Source organism: Oryctolagus cuniculus, chromosome 13, assembly GCF_051225735.1.
Source record: "Oryctolagus cuniculus isolate XC-2025 breed Fujian yellow rabbit chromosome 13, ASM5122573v1, whole genome shotgun sequence".
In the NCBI taxonomy this organism is placed as follows: Eukaryota; Metazoa; Chordata; class Mammalia; order Lagomorpha; family Leporidae; genus Oryctolagus; species Oryctolagus cuniculus.
This window is the reverse complement of record NC_142879.1, coordinates 30,436,533-30,456,604: the sequence shown is the minus strand read 5'-3', so window position 1 is coordinate 30,456,604 and position 20,072 is coordinate 30,436,533. Positions and strand designations below refer to the sequence as shown.

Here is a 20,072-nt window from a genome sequence, read left to right as displayed (position 1 = left end):
TTTTGATTTGTTTTCTGCTTACATTTCTGATTTTTCTATGGCATTCGCTATTCTTCAAAAGTTGGACTACCCAACATGGTGCATCAAAATGCACCCCCTTTTGTTTACAGATTTATTTAATAATTTCATATAAATTATCTTTAATTGTTCTAAAATTTTCTGTCGCTTAAAGCTATTGCTGTAAGACCAAATTAATTCAACTTCTAAGTATCCGTGCTAATGGGTAATTTATCCAAATTGGCGAGCTGTTAGTGCATTCATGATGCCCTCGTGATTTTAAGGACATAGGTACATTCACAGGAAGAAAAACACAAATTATTACAACCACAGTAGCCTTGACTCCAAAGTAGAAACCTTCTAAATTGGTGACTTTGATCACATGATGAATCAGGTACAAGAATATTTATTAATTGGCATAGATATATTCTATTACTGGAAATTTATAAGGCAAATTGCTGTCAGAAGATACAAAGAAGTAAGTAGCATAATATAGCTGTAAGCATAAAAACTGACACTTTGTTAATTCTGTCAAACTGAATGGATTGGATTTTGAACTTCTTGCTTTTCTTCTCATGAAGCATACTGTTTTCTGTTTTATAGTTCTTGAAGCTTTATAAGAAAATATTCAGGGCCCAGGAGATGGAGAATAAACGAATTGTTATGGTGATGAAAGAATGGCTTGTTTTCAGCCAGAGCCTCAAATGAGTTTTAGAGAATCTTAGCTGCTGTTTGTTTTCCCCTACAGAATAAATATCACAGAATGTGTTCCTTTTGTGCTCAGTCTCTCTATCACTGATATTTATACATGTTAAAATAGTGATCATAACAGTTACTGACTTCAGTTTTATTTGCTGTAACTTGATTCATTAGAATCCTTCTGTGATCTCTTTCCCTCACTGTTTCAATAAAATTCATTGCTTTTTGCATGTGCTTGTGTGTGTCTCCATGTGTGTGTGCATGTGTATATACATACCCACCCGTGCACATACACTGCGCAACATCAAGACCATTCCTGCTCCAATATTCAAATTGTCAGTGCCTTTCTAGTTTTAACTGTTGATGTCTACCTTCTAGGTCCAAGAGATTTTAAAGAGTTTGAATAGATTTTTGAGTCTTTTTTTTTTTTAATATGAGAGGCAGGAAGAGACACAGAGATTCTATATGTGTGTGTGTCCTCTTCTTCTAGTTCACTACCCAAATGCCCATAATGGCTAAGGCTGATTTGAAAATGGAGCCAGGAGTCAGAAGCTCAATCCAGGTCTCCTACATGGGTAGCCAGAACTCACTATGTGAGTTTTCACTACTACATCCCAGGGTTTGTTTGAATCTGAAGCTCTGGTTGGGAGTCAGAAATGGGAATCAAACCCAGTTACTTAGATGTGGGGTGGGGGCATCTTATCCTTAGGTTAAATGCCTGCTCCCATATTTGGAATTTTTTCCCGTTATAAGAAAGGAGGTTTAGAATTCATGTAATTCATGAGGCTTTGTGGGGTTTTAAGCATTTATAAATTCTTAATTTATGTTTTAGTTTTATTATTAGTATAGTACTTATGGAACTTACTGCTTATTTAATAATGTGGGCCTTTTTTAAAACAAAAAAAGATTTATCTATTTATCTGAAAGACACAGAGAGAGAAAGTGTCAGAGATCTTCTATCTACTGTTTCATTCCTCAAATGGTTGCAACAGCTGAATCCAGGACCCAAGAGTTTCTTCTGGTCCCCCACATGGATGGAGGGTCCCAAGCATTTGGACAATCCTCCACTGCTTTCCTGGGCTCATTAGCAGGGAGCTGGATCAGAAGTGGAGCAGCTTGGACTTGACCTGGAAAATCTGGGCCATTTCTAATAGTTCGTCATATTTTATGGAGTGCCTACTTTTTGCCAAACTCTGTCCCTAGATGCTAGGGAAACAGCAATGATTTGAACCGATGAGATTCTTGCGCTAATGGAGATTACACCCTGGTGAGAATGATATTGATTATAATTTTCATGAGCACTAAAAGAAATAAGCTGTGAATCTGTGGCAGTTACACATGACCTGGCCTGAAGGTTGTTTCTCAGGGAGTCATAAGACTGGCTCAGATAGGAATGAGAGAAGTAGGTGAGATGGTCAAGACCACTGCAGCAGTGATAGCCTGTGAACAGTCTCAAGAAGAGGAAGAAGTAGGACTGAGATGGGGATGCTCTTTGAGATGTAGCTACCGAGGTACATGGGACCAGCTTGGGAAGTTGGAGGTGGTGCTGAGAATCTGGATTTTTTTTTTTTTTCCTATGGGGAAAAAGGAAGTCATTAAATAGATATCAAGAGAGATGGGATGTTCAAAGTACACTATGGAAAAGACTATTCCAGCTGTGCTGTGAAAAATAGATTGTAGAGAGAGAATGGGGGCACTATCATCCATGGAGATAGCCTCTGGAGTTGAGCAGCGTGGCTTCGAACCTAGGTTCTGATATTTGTTAGTCTATAAAGCAGACACAATAATAATAGTTGTTTGTGTAGCTCTAAGAACTAAATGAGATCGATATTGTAGTCTCTGGAACATAATGTTAGCAATAAAAAAAACCTGGCAGTGACTTTCACTAGGGAGGTGGCAATGAGGATGGAGATTGGAAGACTGAAAATTCTTAGGAGGCTGTGTCCATAGGACTTAGTAATTGGCAGAATGTAGAGGGTTACAGAAATACAAAACTCAATGGTTACTAGTTTTAGCATACTACAAGAATGCTCAGTTAAATTTATATTTTAAGTTTTTCACAGAAGCAAACATTGTATTCTATAGGACTTTTACTAGAAAAAGACAATTATTCATCAGAAATTCTAGTGGGCATCTTTTATTTTATCTGGCCATCCTTACCAAAGATGTCTTGGGGTTCTAGACTAAGCAATTGAATAGATGATGATGTTATTTGTTGAAGTGAATATGGTTAGAAGAGAACTACTTTTTAGTAGAAAGATTATGGAGCATGTTTAAATGCATTGAATTTCAGGTGCATGGGAGACACATTAGTGTTATGTAAGTTATTTACTCAAATTTTCTTTGGTCATGATTGACACACACGTGGAGAACAGGTATATGGGGCCAGTGTTGTGGCACCATGGATAAAGCCACCACCCACAATGCTAGCATTTCATTCTGGAGTGCTTGTTCAAGTCTTGGCTCTTCTGCTCTCTATCCAGCTTCCTGCTATTATGCCTGGGAAAGCAGTAGAAATTGGCCCAAGTGCCTGGGCCCCTGCCACCCATGTAGAAAACCATCATGGAACTATTGCCTTCTGGATTTGGCCTGGCCCAACACCTGCTAATATGATTATTTAGGAGAGTGAATGAGTAGATTAAAGATCTTTCTCTCTCTCCCTTTCTCTCTGTCACTTTCCCTTAACCTTAATCTGTAAAAAAAAAAAAAAAACGAGCTATGCATTTATATTAAGATAATGATAGAGTGTTATGTTTTTGCTTTCTTTTTTTTATTTTTATTTTTTTTGATGTAACCAAACTGTTATCTTTTTTTCAAAGAAGACAGGTTGAAATGCATATGTAAAGATTCTTGATTTCTTTATTTCTAGGTTTTTATATTGCTCCAGGCAATGACACTGGCTGCCTACCATGTTCATGTCATGCAACTGGTGCAGTTAATCCCATCTGTGATAGCCTCACTGGGCAATGCACCTGCCATGATGCTTCCATTACTGGGAAAACCTGTGACCAATGTAAAGATCATTATTTTGGATTTGATCCCCAGACTGGAAGGTAAATCATTGTAAGAATTATTAATTTGATACCTTATTTATTTAGAGTTGCATTTACTCTTTCTTTGCAAGCAGTAATTTTTGGCAGTCTTAAATCTTTATCTAAAGTGTTCTTTTGTAGTTATATTTTTGATTTTTTGACATCTGCATTTATTAAACATAATGGTGATATTTGTATATTTCCTAGAGTGGAATGGAATGCTATTTTTTGATTGATGAGCCCTGTACTAGAGTCTGCGAATATTGAAAACATAAAAATCCATTTTCTCTCTCAAAATTGTTATAATCTGGCTGTAGATATAAATGCTTTAAGGTATATCTTTAGAAGAAAATACATATAATAGCTGGCAAATATTGTATATGCCTTCTTTGTATGGCACCTGAATTTATTGTTTATATATTAGTTTATTATATACATTTGTGTTTTCCTTACCTTTCTAATTTAGATTTGAACACAAACAGATGAGAAATATATCTTTGCATTTTGTCATGATTTCTTTTTCAGTGTGTGAGTACAATCTGAAAGATTACTTTTCAAAGGTACATAGTGTTTGATATTTCTTTTTTCTTTATTTTAAAATTTTTATTAATGTATGGAGAATAGATTTCATGTTTTTCATAGGTGCAATTCTAAGAAGGAAACCACTTCTCCCACCTCCCCTCTCCCTTCCAAACCTTCCTGCTTCCTTGCTTTTTTTCCTTTAATTTTGAAAACATAATTTAAGTCTACTCTATAATCATAGACTCAATGCACCACTAATCATAATATTCAATAAGTAAAAGGTAGGAAGACCACAGTTCCAAAAGAGGATAAACAAGGGTTAAAAACAATAATCCTATTGAAATCGAAGATGACCCCCTAAAATCTATATCAAACATGTGGCCCCTTAAAGTTCCCCAGAAGTGCTATCTGGGGTGCCACATGTGCTACTGGAATTTGGGGTGCCATACGATATCACCATATGCTTATTAATAAATCCCCAATATTATTAAGTCCAAGAGGGTTCTTGCCTAAAATTTAGAGAAGAATTCTAAATACCTGCATAAATAAACAAGGCAGCATGGTACATTTTAAGCTTTTATTTAGTGCGAAAGATGCATAGGAGAGTGAGAGCTTTAAGAGAAAGAGGTAATTCTGGGTTCATACCGAGCACCAGGAACCAGCCATGGGGAGGAACATCTAGGCCAGGAAACCTAGAGCGGGTGGCCTGAAGGCCACATGACCTGGAGGTGAAGGCTACAGCCAGCCCCCTCCTGGCAAGAGGCCAGGGAAAAGAGAAGGGCAGGGCGTGGACACACCTTGTCCCAGGCTTTTAACCCACTTCCAAAGGGGAGTGGTTAATTAACCAGATTGGCTCATGGGCACCCAGGTGTGGCCAAGCAGGGGCATAAGGTCACACAGGGGTGTGGTGAAGCTATCAGGGTGTGAGGTCACACAGGGGCGTGGCAAAGGTGTGGTCTTCCAGCTCACAAACCTAATCGATTTTAACCTGTATGCCTGCCTACTTCACTATCACAAGGTGTCCTTTTCATTCTTATAAATTTTTGAGTATTCCATGTTAACTGCCACATATCAGAGCAAAGATATGAAAGTGGTCTTTTTGGGACTGGCTTATTTCACTAAGCTTAATGGTTTTCAGTTGCATCCATTTTGTTGCAAAATACAGGATTTCATTCTTTTTTATGGTGAGTAGGATTCCATAGTGTATGCATACATTTTCTTTCCCCCATCACTAGCTGATGCACATATGGTTTGATTCCATCTCTTAGCTATTGTTTTCATCTCATTGTTTTCACTACAATAAACATGAGGGTACAGATAAGTCTTTCATATGCTGATTTCCTTTCATTTGGGCAAATTCCCAAGGGTTAGATGGCTGGGTCATATAGTCGATCTATTTTCAGATATCTGAGGAATCTCTTTACTGTCTTCCATAATGGTTGTATTAGCTTACATTTCCACTAACAGTGTATTAGAGTATTTCACCACATCCTCACCAGTCTTTTATTTATTTATTTATTTTTTTTTTTATATTTATACTAAATTAAAACTTTATTGAATAAAGAACACTCTCCAGAATACATGATCTGATGATGGACCAGGACTGCATTACATGCAATGAAGCTGAACATGACAGTAGTTTAACACGGAATGTCAAACAAATTAGTATTTTTCATTGTACAAAACTGTTTATGTAGCTGATGTGCAACAAAAGTATGATTCAACATTTTCACCAATCATCTATCATGACTTTTAAAGACATTTGTAGAAACTGGTAGATATCTTTAGCATACAGTTCAAATAAATTAGTTACATGTGTACTACTGAAACTTCTTTCAACCTCCTTTGCATTCTGAATATCTTAGTGCAAACATTAAAGTTGCTGGTCATTCCCATAGACTGTCAAACTCATATAGTAGGCTACAAGTTCTGAATTAATGTGTATTTATTTATTTATTTACTTGATGGTGGCCATTCTAAGTGGGATAAGGAGAAAACCATTGTAGTTTTTGTAGCTTTTGTTTGCATTTCCCTGATGGTAGTGATCCTTAGCATTTTTCCATGTGTCTGTTGGCCATTTGAATTTCATCCTTTGAAAAATGACTATTCAGTTCCTTTTTTGAAGATTGATTGATTGATCGATTAGAAAGTCAGAGTTACAAAGAGGGAGAGAAGCAGAGAGAGAGAGAAAGAGAGGAAAGAGAGACCTGATTCACTTCCCAGGCAGCTGCAATGGCCAATACTGGGTCAGGCCAAAGCCAGGAGCAAGGAGACTCATCTGGGTCTCCACGAGGGTGGCAGGTGCCTAAACACTTGGGCCATCTTCTAATGCTGTTCCTAGGCTGTTATCATGGAGCATGATCAGAAGTAGAGCAGGTTGGAATTGAACCAGTGCTCATCTGGGATGCCAGTTTGGTAGGCTATGGCTTTACCTGCTATGTCACAATGCTGGCCCCTATATTCTATTTCTTATATCCTGTGCATCTTCAGGAATTTGCATTTACTCATTCCTATATTTTTGAACATGTGCTAAATACCAAATTCCATGTATGTGTGTGGATCAGATCATGAACTTGCATAGGTTTTAGACTGCATTTGTGAATTCTTTGTTGTCCCTATTCCTAAGTAGCTATTTGCATACTGAACTCAGAATAAATACAACAAAACCAGTCACATCTGTTTCTTGGTGTTTATAATTGCTTAATATTCAGGGACTGAGACTCTCTGGAATCTTTTAAACTCAGTGCCCCCTATTGCCTGCCCTTTGGCTGTTAAACTCCTTGTTAACACCTCCATTAGAGTGTGGACAGGATAAGAGGGTAATTACTGAAAAAGAACTTGAACTAGTTCATTATGGCTTTCTTTTCTGAAATTCAATTTGATCAAAAAATTAGAAATATTATTTAAAATATGAAAAAATATTTTTGTTCTCATTAATATATACATGTATATATTAGCTATTAAATATAGATAGTAAGCAATCCATGATTTTCCATTTCTATTTTCATAGGAATGTTATCTTGGTAACCTGAGAGCATTAATACTCTTTCCCACAGAGACTAAAGCACTCTGAATGAATGTAGAAAACATGTGACACAGTAAATATTAAAGAAAATGGAATGTCAGAATTTTCATAGTGAAATTATACCCAGTTTCTGCAAGTACTACTTCCATTTTTTGATAAAAAGATGCATTTCTTTATTTTGAGAGTTACAGAGAGTGAGAGACACATGCAGAGAAATCTTCCATCCGATGGTTGCAATGACTGGGGGTGGACCAGGCCAAATTCAATAGCTTCATCGAGATCACCCATGTGGATGGAAGGGGCCCAAATTCTTGGACTGCTGCTTGTCCCAGGTCATTAGCAGGGAGCTGGATTGGAATTGGAACAGCTGGTACATGGACTTGTGACCATAGAGGCCACTGGTGTTGCAGATTGTGACTTTCTCTGCTAAGCCACAATGCTGGTGCCTGCCAATTGTACTTATATACACTTTTCACTGAAAGAGTATCCTCCGTATTTTCCAGTTGGAACTGCTGGGTTGGTTTATCACACTCCTGGCCACTCTGTTGGATTCCTCATCTTTTCCATAGTGCTGACCACACTTACCAAGAGAAAAATCTCCTTCTCCAATCAACTGTTTTCCTTTAACTCCCGTGCTCATCAGTGGCATTTTGTGGCAATCTCTCACCCAGTTTTTGTTTTAATGATCCCCTTGTTATTCTTCCCAGGTTATCACCAATTCTCTACCTCCAACCCTACTCAGTGTTCAAGTAGTATCTTACTGTCTCAGGTTTCTCAATACATACATAACTTCCTTTTCCTTTTTATTTTATTATTATTTTTAAGTGAAACCAGATTTCCTTCATCACACTACTTCTGTTACCCTTCAGTTTCACAAGTTCAAGGCTGACTTCTACCCCATTCTTTTCTGCCCCATTATCTGCCCATCTCACTCCCCACCTCAGTTTTACCCAGGACCAAGAACTGCTAACAGGAGAGTCTCCTATCACCTAACACTCTGCAGTAGGCCTGGATGGCAGTGGAATTTGATTAGGTTAGCAGGTAGCTTGAAATATTTAAATTGATGAGAAACAGTAGGAGCCAACAAAGTTGGTGTAAACTACGTAATTGGAAAATACTAAGCTGGTTCTGTCCTGGTTGCTCCTCTTCCAGTCCAGCTATCTGCTGTGGCCAGGGAGGGCAGTGGAGGATGGCCCAAGTGCTTGAGCCCTGCACCCGCATGGGAGACCAGGAGGAAGCACCTGGCTTCTGGCTTTGGATCAGCACAGCACCGGCTGTAGCAGCCATTTGGGGGGTGAACCCACAGAATGAAGCCCTTTCTCTCTCTCTCTCTCTCTCTCTCTCTCTCTCTCTCTCTCTCTCTCACTGTTTAACCAGTCAACAACAACAACAAGAAGACTGAAATTAAGAAAGCAGATTTCAATCAAATTAAATGGATGAAGGCAGGTTTGTGGGTTTGTGTCTAGCAGAGAGAACCAAAATGAAAAACTGTGTAGGTAGGTTTCTAAAGGAGATGGAGACATCTAGATTAAGTATGGGTTCTAAATGAAAGGATTCATCGTATGTTTTAAGTAAATAAGACTGAATCCCCTTCCATGCTACCTGGCATATATTATATTGATTAGTAGAGAGGGGGGCCTACTTTTTAAGAATTATAAATTTCTTCTTGGAGTGTCAAGACTTTTCTTCTATCCTTGTTCTCATTGTCAGACTTCCAGCTTTTAATTTATTGAATACAAAATCTAAAGGATGGTATTTTTCCCCTTTCCTCCCCAACATTTGCCATTACCTTGAACTACTTTGACATGACCAATGTGGTTCTTTGGCCTCTTTGTTCACTTAATTGCGATTCCAGCAGCCAGTTTCCATGGCTGCACCCTGGATTTTGTGGTCAGTTTTAATTTCTCTACTTTCCAATTCTAATTCCATAAATATGATTCTATGAGCATATCACATCTTCCCAATTCTCTCATCCCTAAACCCTCTCCTAACCTGCTCCTTAATCCGTAGTCCAGTATTCCTAAGTAGTCCTATTTTGATCAGTCCCCTCCCTAACTTCATTGGCTTCTACTCTTAGACTAGGGAAAAAACATTATAATTCTGATTGATGTGAGCTAGGTGCTTACAAGCAAGATCTCTCCCTTTTGCTGTATTAAGGATCAGCTCCTGGGATGTTTGCCTTGCTCAGGCCCTGAGCTTGCGAGGGCCTGAAGAAAGACCATGTACCAGTGCTAATTGGAAATACTACCATGGATATACTTCTCATCACTGCATTTATGTCTCCCTTTAACCTACTGCCAGTCTTTCTTTATTTCAGGTCAGTGCACTTGCCAACATCTAGCCCTGTGTTTCATAGAAAAAAACAGAACTAGAAAAAGATATCCACAGATTATCATCTATCTTCAGTTTTTCGATGATGGTACACAGTCTTAGTGTTTATATCTAGTCTTAAAACAATCTAAGAGTTTTTCTGCTTAACATTCTCCTGCTGCCTCCTCTTGATGTGGTTCCCTCTTGCTTTTCTCCTCTTGCTTCTTGCTTTCTGTTTCCTCTTCATCATCACCATCTTCCCTTCAAACTTTGCTTCATCAAGTCCTCCCTTCGTTTAAACTTAACTCTCTCTCCACTGCCCATACTGTAGCAGTGTACAAATAAAGTCCTCTGCAACATCCTAAAAACTACTTCACTTGTCTCTGCACTGCTTCATGAGACCTGATAGCTACTGTCTAATTCCTCTCTTCATTTGCTTCCTAACATTTAAAAACAGGAGTTGTTTGCCTTTGTTCCTTCATTTTTATTCCTTCCCATCCATTCTTCAACCTTCAAGCTTGGTGTATACAATAGCAGAACTTGTAAAGTATGGACAACCAACAATAAATTAGCTGAAAACAAATCAAGGACAAGGTATCTAACTTGCTATAATAGAGATAAGTGGGCTAAGGAAAAGATAGACTTTGAGCACATGTTTCACCGGCAGAATGGAGGAGTCTGTGTGCTTTCCACTTAAGACCAGTTAGAAGGTCTTATTAGATTCCTTGGAGTGTAACATGAGGCTCCTGTAGCTTGGGAGGCCAGCACACTGATGTCTGTCTCAGACCCAGAACTTCTGAAAGAGGAATGACAGTCTGGCTTGATTTGCACAGATGAGTGGGAAGAGTACTCTCCATAACTTATACCTCCAGAGTTCCAGGCAAGGAAGAGAGTGTATCTCATGACCAGTGAGGATTCCAAGGAAGAAAGACAACATGAGGCTGCCTTAGTGTCTGCACAAAGTATATGCTACCTTGAAGACTAAAGAGACCTGAGCCCCCACCCCCCACCCCCCAAAAAAAGTAAAATTCTTGTGGGCTACAAATACAGTGATCAATCAGGGAAGACAGGCTTAGCTACAGCAGGCTAAGCCACTGCTTGGGACTTCTGCGTTCTTTATCACAGTGCCTGGGATCAAGTGCAGTTCTGCGTTCAATTCAACTTCCTGCTAATTCACACCCTGGGAAGCAGCAGATGATGGCTCAAGTCATTGGGTCCCTGGAGACTGGCTTGAGTTCCAGGCTCCTCCTGGCTTTGGCCTCGCCAAGCTCTGGCTATTATGGTCATTTAGGGAGTCTACCAGTAGATGGAACATTTCTCTCTCTGTCACTCACTCACTCGCTCACTCACTTTCTGTCTGTCTCTGCCTTTCAAATAAGTAAATAAACTTAGTAAGCATTCAGTTGAAATGGAGATGCATCTGAGGGAGAGAGAGTGATAAAGAAATCACAAAAGCACCACCTCTGGAGAAAATTGACTATATACATATTTTAAGGTCAGAGACAACAGACTGCTTGGAGTTGTGCTGCTCTAATGACTCCCCCCCCTTCCTGCAGCCTGTGCATAAGAGGTGACTAATAAATAGAGAAGGGGTCATCCAAGCAACTGGCTCTGTTTGTAAGCTCTCTGCTTTCATCACATGCTTGAGTTTATGTTTGATTATTGAGAAGGTATAAAAATGAATTCTTTTATGCTTTCCATTCCTTTCTTGAATGAAAGTATTCTTGAATATCTTTGTTGACTTCTGTTTGCTGTTGTATAAATACTAACATGAGCTATTTTTGAAATTGTGTTACAATGGTGGCCAAAATATATGAGATTTGATGTGGCATAAGAAATTTTTGTTTATTCAAGGAAAAACTTCACTCATAGCCTAAGTGTAAAAAAGATACTAAGTATGAGAAAATAACTATGCTTGTTGTTAAAATATTTTTAAAAATAAAGAAGCCAGCTAAAGTCAGTTGAATATATCTTCAACTAGGCACTATAGAAGGTTCTTACAAATATAAATTTATTTTATTAATTTCCAGAATATATAATAGATTATAGATCTTTTATTATTAAAAGATTGTTAAAGGATAGGATAGAAGTATTTATTTTGGGTAGTTGAGAAATAAACTACTTTTTGATGGAAGAAACTATAAAGTTTCTTGAAAAAGATCTGCAGATTTTGCTGTCTCCCATGGCTACCAATCACATATTCTTTCTTATTATAGATTATGTAAGATCCTGCAAGAAATGTCATTTTTTATATGTTAGTAGCACTTATTTAATGTAATGTAATAGGAATAACACAAGGTTAGGTTTTAGGATTTCTGTGCTTCAGTTCTGGATTTTCCACTTGATCAGGTATATTAACTTCCTGTTTCTGATGTAATAAACTCCTACAATTTTATGACTTTAAATGATACAGATTTATTATCTTATAGTTCTGGAGGTCAGAGGTCCTAAATTAGTTCTATTGGACTAAAATCAAGATGTCTGCGAGCCTCTTTTTTTTTTTTTTTTTTTTTTTTTGAAACTCTAAGAGAAAAATCAATTTCCTTGAATTTTCTGGCGACCACTTACAGTCTTTAGCTCCAGCCTCCTTCCTTCATCTTCAAAGCCAGCAGAGTAGTGCTTGCTTTCTTCTCATTTTTTCTTATCTCCTTACATCCTTTATTTTTTATTTATTTTTTAATTTTTTTGACAGGCAGAGTGGACAGTGAGAGAGAGAGACAGAGAGAAAGGTTTTCCTTTGCCGTTGGTTCACCCTCCAATGGCCGCCACAGCCAGCGCGCTGCAGCCAGCACACCGCGCTGATCCGATGGCAGGAGCCAGGTACTTCTCCTGGTCTCCCAGGGGGTGCAGGGCCCAAGCACTTGGGCCATCCTCCACTGCACTCCCTGGCCACAGCAGAGAGCTGGCCTGGAAGAGGGGCAACCGGGACAGAATCCGGCGCCCCGACTGGGATTAGAACCTGGTGTGCCGGCGCTGCAAGGTGGAGGATTAGCCTATGGAGCCGCGGCGCCAGCCACATCCTTTATTTTTAACTCTCATTTTCTTGTTTTTCCTCATAAGGATCCTTGTGATAACATTGTAAATTATTAGATAATCCATGATAATCTCCCCTATTTAAAAATCTCTACTTAATCACACCTACTAAATTTTCTTTTATAAAGTAAAGTAACAGTCACCAGTTCTGTGGATTAGGACTAGAACATTATTGGAGGTGGTTATAATTCAGCCTATTAAAACAAAGTTTATTAATCTGGTCTCAGGACTAAATCTGACCTACCACATGTTTATGTAAGATTTTACTCAAGCATGATAATTTTCATTCTTTACATTTTTTATGGCTGCTATAGCAGCAGAGTTGTTACAATAGAGATCATGTAATCTACAAAAACATGAAATAAAGATATTTCAAATGTTCATGAAAAAAATCCAATGAAAGGAAAAGAAAAACCTTGGTGCATAAAATTTGCAAATCTATGTATAATTCTTACAATACACATTTTCCAAGACTACCAGAGTAATATAATACAAGGGGACTTCAAAAAGACTGCAAAAGTGAAATTTAAAAAAAAGTAAAAATAGAGGGGCTAGCATGGTAGGGCAGTGAGGTAAGCCATTGCTTGTGACACTAGCATCTGGCATCCCATATCAGAGCATGTTAGAGTCCTGGCTGCTCTACTTCTGATCCAGCTCTCCACTAGGGCACCTGGAAAAGCAGTGGAAGATGGCCCAAGATTTGGGCCCCTGCCACCATGTGGGAGATTTTTTTTTAATTTATTTTTAAAGAATACAAATTTCATAAGTACAACTTTAGGAATATAGTTATTCTTCCCACCATACCATGTGGGAGAACTTGATGGAGTTCCAGGCTCCTGGCTTCAATCTGGCCCAACCGGTGATGTTCTGGCCATTTGAGGAGTGAACCAGCAGATGGAAGATCTCTTTTCTCTCCCTCCCTCCTTCCATGCCACTGTGTCTTAAAATAAATTTTTTAAAAAAGTATAAACTATTTCTCAACATAATGCCTATCAACTTCATGGCAGGTGTTTTTTTTTTTTACAGGCAGAGTGGATAGTGAGAGAGACAGACAGAGAGAAAGGTCTTCCTTTGCCGTTGGTTCACCCTCCAATGGCCGCCGCGGCTGGTCGCTGATCCGAAAGCAAGAGCCAGGTGCTTCTCCTGGTCTCCCATGGGGTGCAAGGCCCAAGCACTTGGGCCATCCTCCACTGCACTCCCTAGCCACAGCAGAGAGCTGGCCTGGAAGAGGGGCAACCGGGACAGAATCCGGTGCCCCGACCGGGACTAGAATCCGGTGTGCTGGCGCTGCAAGGTGGAGGATTAGCCTATGGAGCCACAGCACCAGCCAGTTTTTTTTTTTTTTTTAAAGATTCATTTATTTTATTTGAAAGTCAGAGTTACACAGAGAGAGGAGAGGCAGAGAGAAAGAAAAGTCTTCCATCCGCTGATTCATTCCCTAATTGGCCGCAAAGGCCGAAGCTGTGCTAATCCAAAACCAGGAGCTTCTTCCAGGTCTCCCATGTGGGTGCAGCTCTCCCAGGCCACAGCAGAGAGCTGGGTGGGAAATGGAGCAGCTGGAACTAAAACCGGCGCCCATATGGGATGCCAACGCTTCAGGCCAGGGTGTTAACCCACTGCGCCACAGTGCCAGTCCCTCATGGCAGTTTTATAATCAGTGATGCCCGCCACTTAGTCTATCCCTAAAAAACTGAGGGTTCTGAAGACTTAATCATGTGAGTGTGAGTGTCATCTTTTTATGATAATCCAAGAAAAATGAGTACCCTAAAAAATACTTTTAAGATAAGGAAATAAAATGCATCAGAAAGAGGCAAGTCAGAATTGTAAGGTAGGCATATTAATGATGTCCTATCACAACTCTCCACAAATTGCTGTGCAGAATGAGAATTCTCATGGTGGACAGGAATCCTCCAGTGAGGCTTTCCAGATGAGACAATGCCGGTCCAATTTCCTCTTCAGTAAGCCATCATGTGTGTATGGCCTTGTACATTCAGAGTGGATTCCAAAGCCCTAAATCCTTCTCCTGTACTTCTGATCCCAGTGCCGAGAGCAACAGATGTTATGATAAAAGCGTTACAGTGCTGTGATAAAAGGAAAACTAAGACCCTCAATGAGCCCTTATTTCTCTGTGGAGATGAAATGAACTCTTAACCAGGGGAAAACCCAGGCTCCTCTAGAGGGCACTTCAGACCTCACCGAATCCTGTGCAAGTGAATTGCACTGAGAGCTGTGGGCTTGGGAGTCTGAGCAGAGTCTAGCCCTTAATGAAAAGCTGTCTGTTCCTTCCAGGTGAAGTTAGCCAGAGGGACAGAGTTATGCCAATGCAAAAGGGCTCAAAAGATCTAAATTGCTTTGGATCTACAAGCTCCATTAGGTTTTTCTTTGCTGTCCTATCCCAAGTCTATAGCTTTCCTAGTGTTGTATTAATGATCATTTTCTTTATTTCACAGTATTTAATGAAAATTTATTCTGAATCAGCCTTTGTGCTAGGAACTGATGGAAGAAAATTCTTTGCCCAACTTTTCCAATGTTCCTTTAAGCCTTTTGTTTATTTATCAATAATAATTGTATGAAACTCCTTAGCAATTTGAGATGTCTTCCTCCTTTGTTCTTTGTGTTGAATGCTCTCCCCATCATTCTTCTTCTGCGAATTAGAAAACTAAGAGCAACTACATGCCCTTCTTCCCTTCTCTTTTCAATTTATCACCTTATCCTACCTTCCAATTTCATATAATGGATGTTTCTTAAGGCTACACCTACCCACTTTATATTGTGTCTTACCTTAGCCCTAACTTAGCTATTTTTTTTAACCTCTGCTTACCCTTCTAGCTTTATTGATCACCATTCATCATTATGAATTTAAATCCTCAAATTCTGAATGGCTTACACTTTCACAACATCTCTTTCTTTTCCCTTTTTCTTTTTTTCTTTCTTTCTGATTTGCCTGGCTCATTCCTATTCATCTCTTAAAATTCAGCCCAAGTGCCTGTCTCACCAAGCTAAGCAGTTGCCTCGTGTCTGCATAATCTTTATTATTAATGCATTTTTTCTTTCACATTAGATTGTGATCTCCTTGAGGACGGGGGCAATTGTATATCATTCCTCTTCACCTCCTTGATATTCGTTGCAGCCCTGGAATATAACTGGCCCTCCATGGATGTTATTCTGTCAATAACTGCTAAAATCCGTTCATGGTCCCTTGAGTTGAAGCCCTAGACAGAAGAAGGGTATACAAAGAAGAACGTTGATAAAGACATTTATATCATAGAATATAGCCCTGGACTCCCTACTGTAGCCCTCCTACAGATAAAGGAGTTTCTAACAATGACATGCACTATTGAAACATACTCCCCTTCATTAATGGTCATGTTTCTGCAGTAGTAATAATTGGCATGACTCTTTTTCATACAATTGGAAGAAACTCCCAGGAAAGGAAAATAGATGAGATTTGTGATTCAAGGGACAGAGGCCAATTAACTTCTTTTCTACTCTATCTCATAAATAGTGAGCTCCATAGGGGCCCAAACAAACCATAATAGCAGAGTGCTGGCAGAGATTAGCAATGCTTTACTCCTCTTTTGTTTACCATAATGAACTGGTCAATAAACATCACAAATTGTTTATCTATATACATCTTGACAGATTGCTTTTTATGAAATCCATTTAGCAAGTGAGGTTTTCCCATAAGGGTGAAAAATGAAGATTTTAAACAGATTGTGGGAGAAGCTCTGGCTGCACCAGGAGAGTCAGTGTAATAAAGGTTTCTTTATATTAATATTACAAAAACAATTTATCCTGGCAAAATCAATATCACAATTCAACTTAGCTTGGTGTTTCCCTTCCTAAGCTTAAAGTGTCTTTTCCTTTATTATGTATAATTTTGTTTTAATAAAAGTGAAATATATTTCATTTAGAAGATACTCTCGAGGAAGGATAACTTATACAATGACATCAAACTTGTAGCTTATTGGCTGAAGAACTCTTGGAAATGTTTAAAATTATATTTCAGTGGCTGAGAAATTCACAGGAATCATTTTACTTTAACTTTAATTACAAAACTATCCCCAGAGTCCTTTGGGCTAGAAACAAGCCACAATATTCAGAAGAGTCTCCTCCGATGAACTCATTTAGGGAAAATTCTCTCCTACCGAAGTCAATTATAACAAGTCAAATAAGTTGAATATAACAGTAGCTGGGATTATAGACTATAAAGCTAGGACTAGACACATTTAATTACTCACAACAGTTCTTGCTTGCCTAAGAAGTGATTTATTTATTCCATTTGGACTTGGAACTTAATATCCCATAGATATTGACATAACTGACTTGGAGTTATGTGTGTAGTGGTTGGTTGGAAGAAAATAGAACTACATCAAGGAAAGGAATTATGTTATACCCTGGAAACTATTACTCTAAATGTACTATATTTAAAGCGAGTATGATTGTCTCATGAGTGAATGGTAATAAAAACTGAAATACTCAAGAGACTTATTCCAGAGGAATGGTGCCGTAGTGTGTATGTACACACACACACACACACACAGGCATTGGAGAAGCTTCCCTCTTATTTATGGTTGCCAATATTACATTAAAAGCCTCCTTGCAATGTACTGTAAGTAATACCATATAATGAAATTAACAGCAAATCAAGTATTCCATTCCTTCTCTAATTCTGTTTTAATTCCACTGCATGATTTTTTTTTTAGTTCCAATACTTAGCCTAAACGCAAAATCTATTTCTCATGCAATGCTGATGTAATGTATAGAGATAGAGGGCCTAATCTAGTTGTTGGTAAGGGGGAAAATGTCCTTTTATTTTGACCATAAAAGGGCAAACTACAGTAAGGTGGTTTGCAGGAGAAACTGTACTTTATTTATTCCCAAGGGGATATTAGTCCATAAAACAAATTTGCAGCTTATTTGGCAGTCCTAGCTTTTATCGGCCTTTTTAAGGGTGTTGAGTGATTACCCAAGAGATCACACTGTAAAAATTGCAGTGAAGTAAAGTAACTCTATCCACCAGCATCTTTATTAGGACACATAGGTGAATTCATTTAGTGTTGTTATAAATGTAGCACACGGAGAGTCCCTGTTTAACTGTGGGTCATCTGCTTACCTGTGCTGTTTCTTCATCTCTCATACTTCATGGCACAAAAATTGTTTATCTTAATCAGTGCCATTGGCCTTGGCTAAGTGTTTGAATAATTCAGTCTCAGGCAGCAAGTTTCAGTGTCTGTCTCCCTGCATGCCAGGACTTTTATTTTTACAGGCAACTTTGGGCTCCAAGAATTTAAGTTGCAGTGGAGTTATCTCAATATATTTATATCATTAACATCTTTTCATAAGTCATAATAATGCTCTATGCTCCCACCATCCTGGAAAAATGAACTAATGACATAAAACAGAAAATTCGATATCACCCATATTAAGGCTTCAAAAATATTTGAACCTGTCTTCCTCAAGTGATTTTCTTAAAGAAACTCCATCTTCAAAGAAATAAATGTTTTTTTAGGGAAAAGACTGATTCACCCCCAGTTTCCTATTTTGTAATTGGATAGTTACTTGAAAAGATAATTTTATGAGTACCCAGTCTAACATTTTAGATTTTAGCAGAAATGCTTTTAAAAGAAAGAAACATTTGCAATATTGTTAATGGAACAATTGGTATTCAAACTAATTTGTCATCTGTATCATGACAGGTAAAAAAAAGCAACGTAATGTTTTTATTTGGCCATTAGTTTACAGAAAGAAAGTGTCATACAGTTTTTATTAAGGGTAGCATTTTGATAAAGATATGTTCTGTTTTTTCATTTGGCTCAAGCATCCTTTTCAATTTGTTGGCTAAAGCACACCATCTTACTGCACAATATTATTGATAGGTGTAACTTATGCTATGAATTATTAATCAAAATGCTATTCTCTTTGATGGTTTATTCGTCTTGTTTTCAGATGTCAGCCTTGTAATTGTCATCTCTCAGGAGCCTTGAATGAAACCTGTCACTTGGTCACAGGCCAATGTTTCTGTAAACAATTTGTCACTGGCTCAAAGTGTGATACCTGCGTTCCCAAAGCAAGCCACTTGGATGTCAACAATCTATTGGGTTGCAGCAAAAGTAAGTAAACTTTGGCCTGCTACTGGTGTGTGATGCAGCAGCACGCAGGGAATAGTGCCCTATTGTTTTCTTTCTCTGTTCAGGACCCATCTGATATGCCTAGGTGGCATGTGGAGAAGTTAGGTGAGAATTGAAAAAATTATACTATGTGGAATTTTTGCACTATTCCTTTGTCAACGAATTGGAACTGGCAAAATGATTATGTTTTTAGTGAGGAGTTTACCGAGGTTTGTTGGAATGAAATTACTAGTCAGGTGACGGCAGTTCTGGTTTTCCCAGGACACTGGACTTTCAGTGCTAAAGTCAGAACAGGATTGGTTAAACTGAAATGGTTGTTCACCCTCCCATGCAAAGGCATTTCCAGGTGAATTTCTATAAAGTGTAAGGTTTTCTTTTATTTTTTAAAAGATGTATCTATTTATTTTGAAAGTCAGAGAGAGAGAGAGGGAGAGAGAAAATTTTATCAGCTGGTTCACTCTCTGATGGCTGCAATGGTCAGCACTGGTCTGGGCCAAAGCCAGGAGCCAGGAGCTTCTTCTGGGTCTCCCATGTAGGTGCAGGGGCCCAAGCACTTGGGCCATCCTGTGCTGCTTTTTCCAGGCCATTAGCAGGGAGTGGGAACATAAATGAAGCAGCCAGGACACTCATGGGCACTCATATGGATGCCAGCATCAAAGGCAGTGGCTTTACTTGGTGCACCACAATGCCAGCCCTGGTTGATGTATTTTTTTTTAAAAGAGAATGTTTCCTTTTAAAAATTAATTAATGAAGTAATTTGAAAGCTGGACAAAGATCCCTCATTCCCTAATTCATTCTGTGAATGCCCCCAATAGCCAAATTTGGACCAAAAGCCAGAAGCTGAGAACTTAATCTGGGTCTCTCGTGGGTGGCAGGATCCACACTACTTGAGCCATCATCTGCTGCCTCTGAGGGTGCACTTAGGCAGGAAGCTAAGTGAAATTTGAACCCAGACATTCAGATTTGGGATCTCCAACTTCTGGGCCATTTGACCAGGAAGATTCATTCTTATTTACTATGAGCATTTTTATTTTTAAAATTTTTATGCATGAAATACATGAACAAATTTCATGTATTTCATAGATACAGATTTAAGAGCATAGTGATGCTTCCCACCTTACCCGCCCTCCTGACCACACTGCCACCCTCCAGTTATGCCTCCTTTCTTATGTTTTCTTTTAGATTGTACAGTGACATACTTTCAGTTTATTTTATAATCATAAGGTTAATTTTCTGGGTACTATTCAGTTTGTTCATACGTATTTTCACAATTATTGTTCTTTATAACAGTATATTATTTACTTCTATAATTGATATTTCTTT

General features: G+C 38.6%; 1 protein-coding gene across 1 annotated transcript in view; it reads left to right on the top strand.

Annotated features, from left to right (window-relative positions):
- The window catches only part of USH2A (usherin), an 870,853-nt gene that overhangs the window by 262,566 nt on the left and 588,215 nt on the right, over nucleotides 1–20,072 (top strand). Inside the window, exons 15-16 of the mRNA XM_089312189.1 lie at nucleotides 3,566–3,749; nucleotides 18,568–18,731. Of these exons, the coding sequence (XP_089168315.1) occupies nucleotides 3,566–3,749; nucleotides 18,568–18,731 (348 nt within the window). The remainder of the gene's footprint in view (nucleotides 1–3,565; nucleotides 3,750–18,567; nucleotides 18,732–20,072) is intronic.